Raw genomic sequence first — 20,303 nt, 5'->3', positions numbered from 1 at the left:
GACATCGTTTCTTTGGAAATTCACATTTATTTCACATATACATTTATAGTGAACATGTTTTAGTTTTCTGAGATGTAAATTTTACCTGATTTCATGGCTAGAACTATTAAAGAATGTCTAGGAAATTTTGGTTTGTTTCATCTCCCTTGACTGTTTCTTTAAGTGTACCTGGGTACAATGTAAACTAAAGAGGAATTTTTTAAAAAACTTCTTGAAAGTCCAGCTCATTGGTAAAAATATATCCAAACGGTTGCTACACACTTTTAAATTTGTTCCTGGGAAGTCTGAACTGTGCTGTACAATAGTATCCTATTCTTTCAGCTCATGGACTAGAATTATGTTGTAATGTTGAGGTACTACACAGGATTGATTGCATTTTATAGTTACAGAGCCAGAAATCTTTGATATATATTTTTTTCATAGATTTGATGCTTTTTGCCTTGAAACATCATTTCAGTGGTAGCATCTAGCTGTCTTCAAATGTATTCTTTTCTGATTTTCATTTTTCTTTTAACATTTTTGGATTAAAATGTGATACTGTGTTTTTCCTTAAAAACTTATAATCTTTCTTGTCCTTTTTATGATAATACCTTTTTACTTGTCTTATTCTCCACCCCACCTCACCCCACCATCCCTTGTGTTAAATACGGCCTCGTATTTATTTCATATTAATTCATACTCATCCTTTTTTTTTTTTTTTTTAATTGGGGAATGTTGGAGAACAGTGTGTTTCTCCAGGGCCCATCAGCTCCAAGTAGTTGTCCTTCAATCTAGTTGTGGAGGGCACAGCTCAGCGCCAAGTCCAGTCACCATTTTCAATTTTAGTTGCAGGGGGCGCAGCACAGCATCCCATGTGGGAATTGAACTGGCAAGCTTGTTGAGAGCTCGCGCTGTAACCAACTGAGCCATCCGGCTGCCCCTCTGGCAGCTCAGTGACAGCTCATTGTCTTCAATCTAGTTGTGGAGGGTGCAGCTCACTGACCCATGTGGGAATCGAACTGGCAACCTTGTTGTTCAGAGCCCGCGCTCTAACCAACTGAGCCATCTGGCCGCCGCCATGCTCATTCTTCTATCAATCTTTTCAAGTCTTCTATTTTGCTTTTTAATATTATTTATATTTGGGTTAAAATTTTTAGTATAGCAGAGATATTTTATCTCTGGAGGCACATATATGTGTATGTGTGTATATGTGTCTATCTTTGGAGATACAAATGTATGTATTAGTGTGTGTGTATATATTCATCTATATCGCCAAAGATAAAAGGTATCTAGGTAACTTTCTATATTCCAACTATTCCGTCAGTAGGAAGAATTATGAAAAAAAATTCAAGTGATATACATATATATATAAAATTATCTGCAGAAGGTGCCCAAAAAACATATGTGCATTTCATGAAAGGGAAAAACTATTAAAATTGTAATACTCAATATATACTGGTAATAAAAGATGAATACAAGTAATGTGTATACATTTTTTGGGCACTCCCGGTATATCTACAATATATATCAATTATTATATCAGTAGGAAGAATTTGAAAAAAATCAAATGGAATATTAACAGACATATTTCCTATGTGTCCTAAAATACCCATTTCTTCTACTGTACTAAAGGAACATTTAAAATTCTAAGATTTAAATATTCAGGACAATAAAATGGCCTACTTATTATAGAGAAACACATTTTTTATTAAGAATTTCATGTCATGCTCGAATTTGTGTTAAAATATAATGTTATTTATTTTCAGTTTTGTTTGTAATATTTCCCAAATGTTAAGAATATTTTAAGATGTCCTAGCCACAACAGTCAGACAAGAAAAAGAAATAAAAGACATCCAAATTGTAAAAGAAGCAGTAAAACGGTCATTATTTGTAGATGACATGGTAACTATATAGAGAGAACCCTGAAGACTCCACCAAAAATTGTAGAACTGATAAATGAATTCAGTAAAGTAGCAGGATACAAAATTAATATTCAGAAATCGGTTACATTTTTATACCAGTAATGAACTATCAGAAAGAGAAATTAAGGAAACAATTGCATTTATAGTTATATCAAAAAAAATAAAATACCCAGGAATAAATTTAATCAAGGAGGTAAAATACCTGTATTCAGAAAATTATGACACTGAAAAACATACAAATAAATGGAAGCATATACTGTGCTCATGGATAGGAAGAATTGACGTCATTAAAGTGTCCATACTAGGTGGCTGGTTAGCTCAGTTGATTAGAGCTCAATGTTCGTAACACCAAGTTCGATCACCACATGGGCCACTGTAAGCTGTGCCCTCCACAACTAGATTGAAACAACTACTTGACTTGGAGCTGATGGGTCCAGGAACAATACATTTAAAATAAATAAAAAGTTGGGAAAAAAATGTCCGTAGTTCCCAAAGCAAGCTATAGATTTAACACAATCCCTTAAAAAAAAAAGAATATTTTATAGCATTTTTTATCAAAATCATAAATAATCCTTTCCTGCTATAGTAATAATCCTGTATTTTAAGATTTGCTCCTGGTCTTTCTTTTTTTTTACTTCGGCTTTCACCTGCTATTTATATATTTTATGACCTAACTCCATCTGATTTTTATAAAAATAGACTATGTAAATGTTTTGATAATAAAAATTCTTAAAGTTTGCCTGAACTCATTACTTGCTGGTATTTAAATGCCATTTCTCTGTTAGTTATTCTCTCTCAATCTCAGAAATACTTTTATTACAAGTAAAAGTAAACTCTTAATTCTTTCCTCACTTTATAGTGATTCTTCAGTATGTGTATGGAAAATTGGAATCTCTGACTCAGGTATTCTTACCTGTAAACCAGTATTGGGAACGTTTTTGTTTTTGTAAAATAATGTGACTGTTATTATATATTCTGTTAATATAAGTGAGCTATATTCTTCCTGAAAAAACTTGCAAATAAGTAATCCTTGCTAACAGGGTTTGCATGTGTTTTCAAGATTCCATTTTTTATGGGACAAATTATGTTAATGTAAGTACTTTTTATTTTAACAGCATTGGGGATATCATAGATCACTATCGAAAAGAACAAATCGTTGAAGGCTATTATCTTAAGGAACCTGTACCAATGCAGGTGAGTGTTGTTTTTCTTTTTGCAATAATTAGCATTTTATTTTAAAATGTGGTGTTGGTGGTATGTTTATGTACATACTCATGCATTTAAAATTGGATGAAATTTAACACTGTGGATTCAAATTATTTCAGGAAATAAATGTAAGAGAATCTCTTAGTTTTTATTTATGTTGGTTTTAGATAATTAAGAAGTCCTGATGGCTTTTTGAAAATAGAAGCAGTGGTGAGGGCAGAAACCAAGTTTCTCTGGGTAGAAGGAGTGAGTTTGTTGGAGGCAAAAGTAGAGACAGTAAGGAGAAATCACAGCCAGGCTTATCTAGGTGAGCTTGGTAACTAAAGAAAATAAAAAAATCATAGCCAGAAGAAAAGTGTGGGGCCAAGAGGGTTTTAAACTTTTTATTTGTTTCTTTGTTTGTCTTTGGTTTTATGGTGAGAGTTTTGAGCACGTCTCTGTGCTCTGCGTGAAGCCAGTTGTAAAGAGGAGAGTGACAGTGGTGGGGTGAGGGATAGGTAGTGGCAGTACTTGATGTATAAGGTCCTAGAGAACGCAAGAGTGACTAAAATCCAGAACACAAGGAAAAATTGGCCTTGAACAAGAGGGCCTGTTGAAAATTAGTTGCTTAATGCATAGGGAGATTAATTAGCCTGTGTTTCTTTTTCATACTTCCTGAAGTTTCGGTGGGAAAGGTTGTAGCAAGGGTTAAAAAAAGGATACTGTCATGTGCTGCTCAATCTCAGGGATACATTCTGAAAGATGCATTGCTAGGTGGTTGGGTCTTTGTGTGATCATCATGTAGTGATGGGATAGCCTGCTATACACCCAGGCTGTATGGCATATAGCCTGTTGCTCCTCGGCTACAAATATGTACAGCATGTTGCTGTACAAAACAACATGAGATTAAATCAAGCCCAAGACAAATGATGCAGTCAAGAGAGGTGTGGTGAACGGGAGATGTATGAGGCTGCTGCTGGCATAACAGCATACTATAGTACAACACACTTTTTATAAGTAGAAAGTACATTCTAAAATAGCAGTAAAAGGTATAGTATAGTAAATACAGAAACTAGTAACATAGTTTTTATTGTCAGGTAGTATGTACTGTACATAATTTGACGTGCTGTAATTTTCTATGACTGACAGCACACAGGTGTGTTTACCACAGCATAACACAGACAGGTGTGTAGTGCTGCCACATTGTGACAGCTGCAACATCTACAAGCTCACTAGGCAATAGTTTTTCAGCTCCATTATAATCTTACATGTGGTCCATCTTTATGCAGTGCTTGACTGTACTTCAAAAGAGTGACTAAGAATTTTCCTATGTGGAAAATGCAGGTAGTGACATTCCCAGAGACATAAAAACGGATTATGAGAGGTTTTGTGTACTACCCAACTAAACTTGTACAGTGATTTGTAGTGTCTCTAGCTTCTCTCAATTTTCCTTCCTCCTAAAAAGTTAATTTCAGATGGCTATAACTACTACTCATTGAAGTTGCTGAGGGGGGAATCATTATTCTGATGCTTAATATAAATTCAAGAATTATCATAATCTTGTCACATTTTAATACATCTTGCTTCATTTGCTCATACTTTTCTGGTTCACAAGAGCAGGGGTTTTGTGTTGTATTCCCAGTGCCTAGAATAATAGCACCTGGCATTAGATATTCCATCAATATTAATTGAGTGAATGATTGTCTGCTTCTAGCAGGAAGCACCCACTTCACCCTCTATATTCTCACTGTGTCTTAATCTCATTGTGCTTGTTGCTATCTCCATGTCAGTCTCTTCCTCTCTGTCTTTCTAAGAATTGCTAGTTTATGATCTATCTCAAATTTCACTTCCCCGATACCTTCTTAATTAATAACTGGTCAGCATTGATGGACCACTTTTGTTGGCACTTCTGGCAGATGTTGGCTGTTCATTATTCTAATAACTGCATATGGAAAACTAACTTTTTAAAATTTAACCACATAGTGTGGTGTGTGCTTTCTAGAAACCACTGCTCAGGGTCTTTTTATTAGTAGTCAGAGGTGCCTTTACCTCTAGATGACACCTCCTGCCACTCATTCCCATTGCTATATCATTAATTGTAATTCACATTGGCTATTTGAGTTAATGATGGTTTAAATTTGTTTCAGAAGTCCACAAACTTTGTCTACAAATTAAGTCATACATTTTTTCCCATCATGAATTTGTGTGTAGAATTAACTAACTTAATTTTTACAGTTAGAAAAATAAGCAGCACGTGACATCTATTAAACTTTCGTACTTAAGTTACAGGTTGTTTTAAGAATTACTTCAAATATACAGTGTGCCCTACTCTTACTTGTGTTACGATTTCATATGTGAACAAACCTCAGATTGTTGTCATTTGCACAAGTGCCTATAATGCTTTGAATGCTTCAGGAATACTTACAAAGCAATTTGATTACTACATAAAAACCATAGACTTTTGAAGTGTATTAGTTTCAGCCTGGAGTAAAAGTAGGTGACAGTAGAAGTTTGGGAATCATACCATTTATCTATCCTTTCCAGCAATATTCTGTTAGAGACACAAAGACTAGTAATATCCTTTTATTAATGGAAAAACTGGATAGCTAGAAAATTAGCTCACTTCCCCTGCAGTGACCCTGCATACCCCAACTCAGTTGGGGAAGTAGCTAGAACAGAATCCTAGCTAGGTCTGTCTACTTTGTGGAACTACCATTTCCTGAGACAGACATTAGAAAAAAAGAAGGAGCCTTTTGAGCAATGCACCCCGCAATAAAAATAATGTTTTTGAGTATTTTATGTTTTAGGCAGTTTCTTAAACGTATTAAGTTATTTAATTTTTTCAGCAACTTGATGAGATTGATACTCTAGTTATACCCATTGTACAGGTACGGAAACTGATACCTGAGAGGTTAAATAAATTACTTAAGTCATCAAGTCATCCTTGACTCTTCTCTTTCTCTCCTACACTCTGTATCTAAATTCTCAGGAACATCATGCTGACTCTGCCTTCAAAATATATCTAGAATATGACTACCACCAGAATCTGATTTCATACCATGTTTTTACCTTTGTCTCCTTAACAATGCACAACAGTCAGAGGGATCCATTTAAAATGTGAGTCAGATCATGTCAGACCTATCTTTAATACTTGCAGGTGTTCTACATTTCATTCAGAATAAAAGTGAAAGTCTTTAAAATGGCATCAAGATCCTAGAGTGGCATCCCAGTGGTTATCTGTAATCATTTCTTTCTGCTCTCCTCTCACTTGTCTCCACTGATACTGGCATCTTCTGCTACCTTTGAAAATATGCCAGGCTCTTTTTTGCATTAGGATCTTTGTTCTAGCTTTCACTCTGCCCAAAATGATTTTCCCTCAATTATCCACTTACCTCACTCTCTTACTTCTTTCAAGTTTTCTCAGAAATGAGCTTTACAATGAGACTTACCCATACTCCTTATTTAATATTGCTACTTGCTCTACCCTGTAACCCATTTATCATCAATTAATGAATAATACAATTTCCTTATGTTATCTCTTTTCCTCATTAGAATATAAGTTCCTTGAGGATAAGGATCTTTTGATTTGTTCACTAGTGGATCTTAAGAACTAGAACAATGCCTGACTCAACAAACATTTATTGAATTAATTTATGAAGTGGAATTTTTTTAAGCCACTAAGTGACAAAGGCAGGATTTACAACTTATGTCTGGCTTCAGGACCCTGCATACCTAACTTCAATGCAAAAGCTTGCCTCAAAACTGTCAGACTTTCACCAGTCAGATTATTTACTTCCGTTAGGGAGGAGTATATAAAACTTCCTTCTCCAGAACTGTTTCAGTGGGCCTAGAATCTCCCCACCCCCCACCCCCCATCATCCAGTGATATACTAGAACTTGGAAAATGAAGTTGTGTTCTTGCAGAGAGTGCCTTCTGATTTATTTGAATCCTTTAGGATTTGTAGAACTATGTATCAGCCCCAACCATAACATAATTTTTAAAAGAGCTATATAAATTTTCTTCAAATAAGGTATTTCAATCCAAATGTTAGCATAGTAATATGTCTTAAATAACAAACTACAAATATATGCCCCATTCTGTAGCTAATACAAATATTACCTATTGAAATAAAGACTGGTGACAAATCTATATTAAACAGGAAAGTAGTCATCACTATTTATCATCGGTGTCCAATGTATCCATTTTAATTTTTTATATCCTTAAGTCATTTTACGAGTAATACGTAGAAGAAGAATAAAAGGATAGTCTAAAACAACGAAATTTAATAAGAATTTAAATGTAGCAAACCCAAATTTTTGTTACCTATTTGCTTACATACCAGAAATCGGCAGTGTCTTTTAAATGCAAGTAACTGTCCTTCCACTTCATCATGCATGACCTGCAAGATACCCATTTTGTAAATACTAATTTCAGATTTCAGATACATTTCTAGTAAGTTCTTGCTTATAATTACTCTGGTTCTTCTCCCACTTTCACTGTCAAAATGGAATAGTGAGTCCACATTTTAAATACATCTCTCCTGGGTTCTAGTGTATGATTCTTTCTTATTGTTCCTGCACTTCATCATCATATGCAATAATTTAGAAAACTTTGAAAGCTCATATTTTTGTTGGAGAGTACAGTCTTCTTTGCTCCATAAGTGTAAAATACAGTTTATGTTTAGGTTTATATACATCAATTAGAATGATCAATATGGTGAATTTTTAATTTCTACATTATATGTCTCCTTTCAATAACCTTTGGCTTCAGATTACCTTTTGTCCATTTACAAATCATATGAAGTAAATTTTGGTGCACAAACATGAAAATTTAGAGAATAGTCTCATTTCCTTTTATCAAAACAGGATAATCCAAATTCTTGTCACAAAATACTGCATGATGATGTCCTTCCTATTGACTAACAAATGGGAACACCATTTGTATTCCCTTTTTCCCCTAGAAATGTATCGTTCACTCAGAAATTCTTTTGAGAAAATTTACCAAGGATATCATTATCCTCTGAAGAATTATAGTCTTAGATTTTGCTTATCAAAATCAATTTTAGCATAACACTAGATTCCAGAGTGCTGCCATCTGTTTCTTTCCATTCATCTTCTGATTCTTTTAATAATTGAAGAACATATTCCTTTGTCAGTATTTTCTTGTTACTATTATGAGCAGAAAACTAAGAGTCCTGCAATTTATTCAACTGTGTTCAATGAAAGCTAATAAAAAGACAACAAATACAGTTTTCTGTACTTCTTTAAAAGATGATGCAATACTTGGCACATTCGTTAAAAAAAAAAAAAAGCCAAAGGGTGATGCAATAGAGATGGTTTATTTTACTATCTCATCATCCTCTAGGCCAGGGGTTGGCAAACTTGTTATGTAAAGAGCCAGAGAATAACTATTTTAGGTGGTATGGGGCATTTAATCTCTGTCTCAACTCCTAAACACTGCCTCTGTGGTATAAAAGCAGCCACAGATGTTACCAAAGAATGAGTGTGGCTGTGTTCCAGTAGAACTCTATCTCTCCAAACAATCAGTGGGCTGAATTTGGCACATGTACCATGGTTTGCCAGCTCCTGCTCTTTAACATATACTTGGGAATAATTGTTGAGTAATGATGCAATGGTTCCTAAGATGATGAAACAGCAGAAAGTTTCAAGATACAGGAAAAATGAGATTCATGAGAATCTCATATCTTAGAAAAGGATCAAATGGACCCATAAAATCTTTAATAAGAAAGTCATAAAATACTAATCCTTGCTAATAGTAAACTGCTCAAAAAAGAAACTGAAAAACTAAAATTGAGTCCATGTACCCTGATGGTAACACTGAAGATTGATTTATTTTGGAAAGATATATTCTTTCTGATGTCATATGTCTTTTTATTGGGGGGGGAGGGTAGCAGTTAAGACATATGCATTCCTAAAAACCACAGTGGTATGTAAAGTCATGCAAAAAGACCACAGAGTAATGGGAAAAGTGTGGGTGGGGCCCCAACACTCAAAAGCTTCATTGGTGACACACAAAGATAAGCCAAAGAAAAATGTAGCATAGTTTTTATATGTTAAATGGTTAAGAAATATATAAACAACAATAAATATGGTACTTTACCTTTAAAAAGATCTGGTTTACTTGTGGAAGTGGTCATTGGGAGTGTTTTGAATATTATGAAGTGGTGAAAGGAAGATTCTCCGAAATCAGATGGCAGATGGCATTATAACACTTGGTGAACTGTGGGGGATCTGAGGTGTTTTGTGTATCCCCATGTATCTCAGATCAGCTGCGTGCAGTTTTCTGCATTCACCTAGCATTTCTTGCAAACATATTTGTACATAAACATACATGAATTTGCTTTATGCTTAAATTGTGTCTTAATTTATCTCTTATGTTGGGACAAAACAGTGTTATTTGCTGTAAAACACAACAAAACTAACTATACAGTAGTCCTCTCTCATCTGCGAGGGATACGTTTCAAGACCCCCAGTGGATGCCTGAACCTGCAGATGGACTGTTTTTTCCAACACATACATACCTGTGATAAAGTTTGGTTTATAAATTAGGCACAGCAAGAGATTAACAATAATTAATAACAAAATAAAAGTTATAACAATATACTGTAATAAAAGTTATGTGGATGTGATCTCTCCCTCAAAATATCTTATTGTACGGTACTCACCCTCCTTGTGATGATGTGAGATGATACAATGCCTACATGATGAGATGAGTGAGGTGAATGACATAGGAACTGTGACATAATATTAGGTTACTACCGTGTTTCCCTGAAACTAAGACCTAGCAGGACAATCAGCTCTAATGTGTCTTTTGAAGCAGAAATTAATATAAGACCTTATCTTATTTTACTGTAATATAAGACCAGGTCTTACATTATATATATTATATAATGTCTTATGTTAATTTTTGCTCCAAAAGACGCATTAGAGCTGATTGTCCTGCTAGGTCTTAGTTTCAGGGAAACACAGTATAAGCGTTACTTGAATACAAGCTCTGAGATACCTCAACAGTTGATCTTATAACTGAGATGGCTAATGGGTGGGTACAGGAGGGTACAGCACGATGCACTGGATGATGGGATAATTCACGTCTCAGGCGGAATGGAGCGGGATGAGCGAGATTCCATCAGCTACTCAAAACAATGTGCAGTTTGAAACATGAATTGTTTTATTTCTGGAATTTAACATTTTTGGACAGTGGTTGACCATGGGTGACTAAAACTACAGAAAGCGAAACTATAGAATGGGGGGTGGGGAAACTACTGTATTTTTTAAAATAACTTATTAGTTGTCCGTGTTCACGAGAAATGGTAAGGAAACCTTTTTGAGAATTTCTTTGGAAAGCAGAGGATCTCTTACTATATGTGTTACATTCTTTTAGATTTTAGTACTTAAAACATTTTTTAATGTCTAGACAGACACATAACCTGGGTTTTAATTGGTAGTTTAGATTTTACTTAATTTTCATCAAGAATTCATGAAGCAATTGTTAATACTTTTAAAAATACAGGATCAAGAACAAGTACTTAATGATGCAGTGGATGGTAAGGAAATCTATAATACAATTCGTCGAAAAACAAAGGATGCCTTTTATAAAAATATTGTTAAAAAAGGTTATCTTCTAAAAAAAGGTAAGTGTAAATTTTTAAGGGTAAAGATTCAATTTTTAGTATTTTATCGTTTACAATGAAGCATTTTAAATATTGGGCCTAAAACTTATCATTGAGATATGTATTTAACAAGTTGTTTTGCCCTATCTTATTAGTAATTGACCCTTGTTAGAGCTTTTATCTAAGCATCCTATAAATTCTAGTCTGGGTATGTAAGTCCACATTTCCAAGCAGAGTTTTAGGAAACAAGCTTATATATTTCCAAGTATGTCTTTAATTCCTGAGATCAGTTCCAGTGCAAAGTATTTGATTCTTTGCCTCCTCCCTACTCCATATTCTTTTTTTTTTTAAGTGAAACTTCTTATGGTACTTGGCTCATTCATGGTATTGATGTTTTTATTTTATAGATTCGCCTTAATTTGACATTAAGGAAATGTTGGGGGGTTGGAGGGACACAGGGTTAGTGGAAGAGTTTTTTTTCTTTTTTTTCTTACGGATGAAAAGGAATTACTCCTAGACAAGAATTTTAAAGAGCTTATTGTAATGAAATTTCCAAAGATGTAGTTTAGGTTTACTCTGTGATTCATTAAAAAACAAGCAATATAACAAAAGTTGTTTTTCTACAGATAAATTACATATTCTTTTTTTATAAGGGTTAGTGTGTTCTTTGCAATACAAATTGAAGTATATTTTTTATTTTCAGCAATAATTTTTATGATTTTAGTACATATGACTTCACAATTAACCATTTAGCTAAGGGAAACCTTTTTTTTTTTTTTTTTTAACAGGCAAAGGAAAACGATGGAAAAATTTATATTTTATCTTAGAGGGCAGTGATGCCCAACTTATTTATTTTGAGAGTGAAAAACGAGCTACAAAACCAAAAGGATTAATAGATCTCAGTGTATGTTCTGTCTATGTTGTTCATGATAGTCTCTTTGGCAGGTAAGAAATTGGTTTCATATCTCTTTTTGTAGTTGGTTTATTAATAAAATAGTGGGTATATTTAGATCATTTCAAAGCATAGCAAACCAATTTTGATAGCCCTAAAATCATCTAAAAATGTCAGATTTACTTTCTGGGGTAATTTTCGTCATCCTTCCTTCCTTTAGACTCAAACCTATGCATAAAATTATATTCTACTGTATTACATAGAAATCTTGGAATGACATTTCTTATGGTAAAACTTGATCTGTTTGCAGCATATTTCCTCCCTGCCCCTACCACCAATCTTTTGAGTGACGTACTTTAAGTGTTGTCATTTTCCCCTATTTCATCACATTCTCTGTTAACTCAGTGCATCTAATAATAGTACTAGGTATATTCATTTGTACTATTAATTGGATAGTCATGTTCCTAAGAAATTTGACATTGAGAAACAATCGTAATATAAAAACAGTTGTTTCAGTAGGAAAGAGAGTATTTTAAATTTGAAATTAAAACAGTTCTTAACGTTAATTTAAATTTTTTTAAAATAATGTATATAAATGTGTACGCTAAAGCTAAGTCCTGAACATCACATGGGAAATGCAGCTTTTGATTATAGCTAGTTTTTTGCTCAAGTACGATAGCCTTTATTATCTGTAATCCATCCAGTATTATCAATAATCCATTACAGAGTTTTTTTTAGATATATTTTTATTATCTATTGTAATGATTAATAACAAATCAATTAAATGTTTTTAACAACTTGGTTTTCTGCTGCAGGATGGCATTTCTACTAAGAAAATTAAGTTTTGTCCTAATTAAATTGGTAAAACGGCAAGAAAAATAATATAGAGCTACAACGCAGTCATTTCTTTTTTCCAAACTGTGTTTTGGAGATCACATTAATGTTACTTGTGATTTTAACAGTCAGTTTTTAAAAAATATTTAAAGTAGGTTTGGGAAATGCTGAACTGAACAAATAGTTTTCCCTTCAGCAGGGTTTTTTTGAGTCTTATCTAGTGTTCATATTGTGAATCACTAAGAAGGGAGAGTAATATGAAGTCTTTCATTAATTCATTTGATCTTGATACCCTTCATGTTTTTTTTCCTGAGCACTTCCTAATATATCATAAAAACAGGTGTTCCAATGAACATGCCAAAAAAAGTTTCAGTCAGATAGGATTTCTTAAGATTTTTTTCTCTCCTTTAACAGTATGGCAATCTTGGCCTTCAGATATGGTTGGGTAAGACTTGTGCCTCCCTTTCATCTCTGCTCTGCCTTCCTTCATGGTACCAAGGTGACAGTACCAGAGAAAGGAGAAACGAGCATTCCCTTCAGTAACTATTAAAAATTCTATGAATGCACTATTGAGCCACCTCTGATACTAGTTTCTAGTCTTGGGTTACCTGAGGTAGCAAAGGAATGCGATTACCTTAAAGTGAGGGCATCAGGTGCCCAGCCCTGCTGCTGATCATCCCACCCAAATAGTGAGGATGTTATACTGTGTGGGGGAGTAAAATGGAAGATGGGGCGACAACCACACTGTTCTTTCCCAAATACGGCTGACTTGTGCTATCAACAGTTGCAAGAGGGAAGAGATTTTAGAGACTAGCTTATTGAGATAAGTGATAATGAAATAGGTGGTTCTTAAACTGAGTTTTGGAGGATGAGTATGAATTTCTTTAGATAAAGCAGTGCTTCCCAACCAGTGTGCAACGAATGTTATAGGTGTTCCTTGAAATATTGGTGGTTGTAAAGTTACTGTAATAAAAATATTAAAACAAATGTTTTACATTTCAAAAGTTATAATACTTGAACTTGTATGACTCCCTCTGTAAACTGTTTTAATTCATTATTTTATTGTGGAAAAGATTTGGTGCGTAACTTGTAGACAGAAAGCTTTCTGTAGTGGCCATACTTCACTACTTCCCTCTGACTTTTTTGTTCAGTCACCCAGATCGTCTGAATATTACTTTACTCACAGTTTTTTGTTGATCATCAATGAAGTTATTTTTTGTGTTCACATGTAAAATTTAGTTTCATTTTGTTTTTTATATTTTTTTCTATTAACACAGAAGTTAAAATTGTTTTTATTACTGTAAAATATATGAGGGAATTCTTGAAAAATAACTAATTTAGATTTTTTTTCATTGTTACATTATATTTGGCTTTAATGTACAGGTATATATTTTCCCACCATAAAGGGCAATTTGGTGATTAAAACTGGCAAGTCATTAAATTCACAAGATGAAAACAGTAGCCTTAATTTTAAAAATACAACCCATTAATTAGGCCACTTGATAATCAATGTATTGAATTTAGATAGCTAAATCCACTGAGTCTTCTCTTCCTCAGCCTAAATACTGCATAAAAGTTACTGAATATTAGTGGTGCCAAGCCCACTCTGCTGGCACCATACTACCACTGAACTGTGAGCTCCAAATAAAACAGTTTCTTCTTTCTTCTCCTCCCACTCCCCAACCCCCTCCTCTCACCGATCTGTCTGTTCCTGCAGTATGAGGTTACACTTGGGAAGCTTGTTAGGAGATCATGCAATTAATAGCTAAAGCAAAAGCCAGAGTACCTCACCCAGATTTGGAGAATTGCTTGTTTTGTCAGTCTGCATGAAAATTGCCAACTTTTTGTTTGAGGCCAAAAAGCAAAAGAAATAGAAAAGATACCACTTTCAAATAGTATTAGATTTGTGTTCAGATAGGATTATCAGTAAATGCATTGGTGAATTAAATGATGGCCTGAATGTAGATACAGAGATTACATTTTCACTAGAGACTGATTAATCTACAGATTTTAGAGAATTACTTGAAAGTAAATTATTGGTCATTCAAAGAAGTACCAAAAGAAATTACTAAGGATGAACTATTCAGAACAGTAAAGGAATCCTTTGAAGCCAAGAAGCTATTATGGAAATAGTATTTAAGTTTATGATCAATGATGAGGCTTCATGATAGGAACGTTTAAAAGTTTTACATCAAAAATTCATTCTGGAAAATAAGCAATACAGAGATGCTCTTATATGTAAAAGTTTGTCTGTAGACCTGAATTCCACTTGAAATAATATTTTTAAATGGAGACTAATAAAATCTAAGCAGCTTTAACTGCATGCTTTCAGTTTTATGGGAGGAAATGGGATCGGGATACCACTGTACTCTTTGATGCCAAAGTGTGTAAGCTCTCCAAAGAAGAGTTTTACTAAAATATATGATCTAGAAGAAAAAAACTTTTTGGTTAATGATTCTCACTTTGCAGATTTATTAAAGAATGGGTAAACTTCCTCAAAATTAGTAGTACAACACAAAAAGATGTGTTCTGACAAGTTTTTGGATTCAAAGCAGAAATTTAACTTTGGAAAAGTGAGATTAAAAATGACTCACTGGTAATACTTATTATAATTTGAACAATAGGAATCTTAAAGAATTAAGACTAATAAAGCAGTATCTATATAAGTTTGAGGAAAAGCTTTACCATTATTTTGATGTGCAATTGAATTGAACAGGTGCAATTGGATTGAAAACCTGTCTAGTAATCAGAAGGAAGGTCAACATTATACTTGCCAATTAAAGAAAGGAACTGCTAGAGTTAAAGAAAAATTAGGTCTTTGAAGTACAATTTAAAGAGACTGAATTATTCCTATTTTGGTTAATACTATCAAGAAAGGAGTTTCTGTTGGGTTGTGGTGAAAAAGCAGTAAACAGACATTTACCATTTGTTTCTACAAGAGCATACCTTGCCTCTTATGCAGTTTTTTGTTGAAGGTGACTTGCAAGAATTGGAAGACATTTGAAAAAGTCTACACTACGAATTGTACTTAATGGTACCAAGTCTAACTTAATATGAAAGTCATATTAATTGGAAGTAACACAAGTCTTTTATTTTAAAAAAGTGAGGTTTTTCCGAAGTATGCCAGTTTACCATCAACTATATTCTTGTGTGCCTTACTGTGGAATAGTTGGGAAGCGCAGAGAAAGACAGAATGCCAGTGAAAACAGCACCAGCAAAGCATATTTCAAGGATGTGAAAAGATGTCTACAAGATAATAGGATTAGTGAAAAATAGATACCAAATTAAGGATTACAGAATACAAATATCATAGCACAAAAGGGTAAATCGTGGGTAAATGCTGTTATCTTTTTCTTTGCTACCCAATGTTGGCAGGTACTGAACATTTCTTGCTTTGCGTAAGCATAGACCCCAATCCGCTGATTGACCTGTAGCATTTAGGTGAAGTCTAAAGTGAAGTTAAGCAGGCCTCTGCAGTAGACTTGATTGGTGTGTATGTGCAGCCTGTGGGGAAGGAATGTTGGACAGCTCCACCTTTTTGGCTGTTTTTCTTGCCTACTTTAATTAATTGCACAGCTGTACAAATTTTCCAATTATTTCCAGTATTAGTAAGAGGTCTCTTAAGTACTCATGTTTCTTTATATGAAACCTCTGACTCTTAAATAATTTCTTTAAATAATGACCATTTCAGAAGCACAAGATGAAAGACATTTCAGTGACAGTTACTATAGTAGTTAATATGTGGGAATGTTTACACCTTTATCATTTTTTAGGCAGAATCTTTCACTGGTGCAGTAGTTATTGCTTTATCTTAATCAAGTAAGGGTTTTTTGCTAGATGTTAAATTTTAGGTTCCCAATTTTCTTTCAGCATTTTAAAGATTGTATTCTGCCTTGCAACATTTTCTTTGTCATTCTAATTGTTTCCTGTTTAGAGATAATGTATCTTTTCAAGGTACTGCATTTCATCTTTTTCTGGATGCCTTGAGATTTTTCTGTATCTTAGATTTTCAGCAGTTTAACCAAAATGTGCCTACTGTACTTATGTTTTTTTAATTTATCCTAATGTTTGTAGAGCTTCTTCAACCTCATACCTGATAACTTTTGTCAGTTTTGGAAAATTCTTGGTTAGTATCTCTTTAAACAGTTCTTCTGCCACAGTCTCATCTTTTGCGATTCCCGTTACCCGTTATACCTTTTTACTATGTCCCATGTGTCCCATCGTTTTCTCTGTTTTTCATAATTTTTCTTCTCTGTGCCTCAGGCTGGATTTTCTTCTGTATTTCAGCTCACTGATCTACTCTTCTGAGGTTCATTGCATTTGTTGAGGTCTTAATTTTATTTATTACAGTTTCCATTTTAAAATTTTCATTTGATTTTTTTATATATCCAATTATCTGGGAAAATTATCTATTTTGTTATCTATTTTCTTAAACTTTTTAATTACAGTATTTGTAAATTGTATCTGATTTGTCTTTCTCCTTTTTTTTTGTTTTTTGCCTTCCCTTTTGGCTTTTCATCATTTGACCTTGACTCTTGTAATGTCTACTTATGTTTGAATAATGGACATTGTGTATGAAAAACTTTAGACACTATGGATAATGTTACTGCTTCCAGAAAGGATTGTTCTTCTGCCAGATAATTTAGAGTAGGCATAGTAGTTCACCTTCATTCTCTCAGGGATCCAGTGGAAGAATTGGTAAAACCTGTCTATTTCTTTTTCCTCTTTTAAAATTTTTTTTATTTCTAAGAAAACAAATTTTTAAGGCTATTTCTGGTTTGCCCTTATTCTGAAGGCAGAGCTCTACAAGGGTCTCAACTGAAAGCTTTCTCTTTTAAAGGTCCTGATATCATTTGACTGTCAGCATTTGACTCTGAAAAAGCTGAATGTGCTGGTTACCTTTTCAGCATCTTGGCTGCTGCTTTCTGCTCAGCATTTCAGCTTCTTGCCCAACACAGTTTAGGAATTGGCAAACACCTTGAAAGGAAGAGCTATGGAGAATTTCAGTATATCAGGCTCACCTCACTATGTTGGCCCCTCAAGTCTTACCTTGCTTTGGTGGTTTTCCATTGACTTAACATTTGTTTATGGTTTTGTTTTGTTTTTGTTATCCAATTAGGAGTGTTAGTCTGATACAGAATCAGAATGTTTCAGTTTACATTTTCCATTATTTTTATGGCATTCTCAAAGCATGGAATGATGGTTCTTTTATTTTTAATAAATGTTAAGCTTCTACTCTGGGTATTTTGCTATGGTCTCCTAACACTAAAGTGTAAGATACAATCTTTGGTTAAGGCAAGAAATAGAAATAACATTTATTGAGTTTCAAAAACATGAAGATACTTAACATTTTGTAAACATTTTCAAGTCTAGTTAGAAAGACCAAATCTTCAAAAAAGATACAAACTACTATCTGATAGTATACTTACGTGTCAAGTGAATTATAGTACCGTGCATACTATAGGTGGACAAGAACTAACATTTACTGTACACCATTAGGTCATTTAATCCTCAGAACAAGCGTATGTATAAGTATGTGGTGTTTCCATTTTAACAGATGAGGAAAAACTGTCAGTTGTAAAAAAAAATTTGAAAATACATAAAATTATAAAAAAGAAAATTCAAATCACTTACCATTGGCTGAGATAACCACTGCACATGTTTGGCCTCAGAATATGTCTAATCATTTTCCAGATCATATACATGTATATTCTGTGAGTTTATGGATCAGTGAGTTTAGTAACATTTTGCTTTAAAAAGTGTTAGTGTTAGCTATGTGCAATTCTAGCATTTCTGCTTCACTTGCTTTGTAACTTTTCTATTTCTAATGTCTTTACAATTAATTTGCACAGTAGTTTAATTTTTTTAATTTGAAAGATTTGTAAAATTTCAATACAAAGTTGTCTAAAATATTTGCAGCTGACATTCTTTTTAGCAATGATCTGGTACATGGAGTATTAGTTCCCTAAATTAAGAATTATGTAATTTTATATAAATTATACAATACTGTGATTTTTTTCTTAAAAAGTGGCATAAATGTTTTAATACTTTTGTTAAGCTTCCTAATAATTTTTTTGTTTGTATTTAAAGGCCAAACTGTTTTCAGATAGTAGTTCAGCACTTTAGTGAAGAACATTACATCTTTTACTTTGCAGGAGAAACTCCAGAACAAGCAGAGGTAAGTTAATTGTTTCTTCAATGACTGTAAACATTCATCACACGTTTTCTTTTTTTTTTTTTTTATTCAATTAAAGTTGACATACATATATTAGTTTCAGGTATGCAGCATAGTGATATTTATATACCTTTTGCCTATATTTTCTTTTTAACCTGAATAGAAAAATATTGCATTTAAAATAAAGGGTCAAAAAGGATGCCTGAAATCGAATCATCTTTATTTTAAGGAATGAGAACTTTCATGTGTAAAATACTTTTTTGAAAGAAATGCAGGAAAACACAGTGAAGGGTTACTAGGAATGAAAACTTCATTTTAAATTGACCTTTGACTACTCTCTGATGTTGAGTCCAACTGAGAATGCTCATTTGAAATCGTCTCTTCACAAAGGTTATAGATACTCTCAGTACAGTCGAAAGGTAAGCCAGTTAGTTTGGCTAACAAGCTTGTCATTCGTCACTGGTTGAACTCCATGTCTAAAAATAGAAGTTCAGTCCTCAGAAGGAAAACTATTTTAGGAATTTTCTATTTTTCTCTTGTGTCTAGATATAATGTCTAATTTGGCACTAGCCATTGATCTATGTGCAATGCCCTTCTAAAAACTTTTATTAAAATTTAATGCTGTGAAGAAATAATGTGTTTAAAAAATCGCCTTTTAAAAATATTTTTATTTCTTTGAACCATAATATTTCTGGGGTGCTTAGTGGTATTTTATAGAAATATGGCAATATTTCTGCTTATGCTCTATGGAAGGAACCTGAGGGTAGTTAAGAGGTCAGAGAAAGCGATGTTGTCAGAGATAGAAGATAATTTGCCAACCTTGTGTGAGGCAGATGCTCTTAAAACTGTGGATCCTGGTATGCGCTGGTGACACATAAATTATGACAGTATCTTAGACTCTGGAATAAACTTGATGAATGAAATATTATGTTTCATGATTTATTGAGTGTCATGATTTAAATCTTTGTAAAATATCTCAAATGCTTATTATTAACGTATAACACACATAAAACCTCGTTTTGTAGGTATGTGTCCCTAATATTTAGATGAAAAAGTAGAACTCAAAACATTTTGGTACCTTAGGCATTTTTCTAAATGTTACAAATTGATTTAGAGAAGAAATTTAAACTTTAGTATCCTATCTTCTAGTTATTTTACCATGTTCCCTTTTTCTAACTAAAGGTGTGTTATATACCTTAATGATGTTTCAGTATGTTTTGCATGCCTCACTTAGCTGTATAAATTGAACATTTTCTTATTGTATCAATATATAGTCGTTCTATATTTGGTATTTCCAAATCCTACTACAAAGTCCAAAAGTACCACTGGTATTTCTGATATTTGTTACTTTGGTGGCTTGTGGGATCTTTGGTTACTCACTTCTATTTCTAAAAGCTACATTAATTGATTTGGTCTTAATTTGCTCTACTTTAAGGATGTTCTGTAAACATTGACAGAATTCAGATTCATTGAAATAGCCAACAAACTAAAGACATAATTGAGTAAAATAATGGTATAGAGCTTCCTAAAAACATGTAATGCCAAAATGAAATATTTAGATTTATTTTTGAATAACCTAAAATTGTTCTCTCCTTTCTCCAGAGCACTAGATAAACATTTTAAAATACAGCTGCAACTGAATTTGAATATTAAGCTGAAAAAAATTTTAATCTAATGTTGTCTTT

At 33.3% G+C, this 20,303-nt stretch overlaps 1 protein-coding gene across 2 annotated transcripts in view; it reads left to right on the top strand.

The window, feature by feature from the left end:
* The window catches only part of RASA1 (RAS p21 protein activator 1), a 98,124-nt gene that overhangs the window by 57,745 nt on the left and 20,076 nt on the right, over positions 1–20,303 (top strand). For both annotated transcript variants that reach the window (XM_019746368.2, XM_019746367.2), the window contains exons 9-12: positions 3,017–3,095; positions 10,618–10,738; positions 11,506–11,662; positions 18,534–18,621. In XM_019746368.2, the coding sequence (XP_019601927.2) occupies positions 3,017–3,095; positions 10,618–10,738; positions 11,506–11,662; positions 18,534–18,621 (445 nt within the window). The remainder of the gene's footprint in view (positions 1–3,016; positions 3,096–10,617; positions 10,739–11,505; positions 11,663–18,533; positions 18,622–20,303) is intronic.

Source organism: Rhinolophus sinicus, linkage group LG03, assembly GCF_036562045.2.
Source record: "Rhinolophus sinicus isolate RSC01 linkage group LG03, ASM3656204v1, whole genome shotgun sequence".
Lineage (NCBI taxonomy): Eukaryota > Metazoa > Chordata > Mammalia > Chiroptera > Rhinolophidae > Rhinolophus > Rhinolophus sinicus.
The sequence above is the reverse complement of the archived record's forward strand: the minus strand, read 5'-3'. Positions and strand labels throughout refer to the sequence as shown.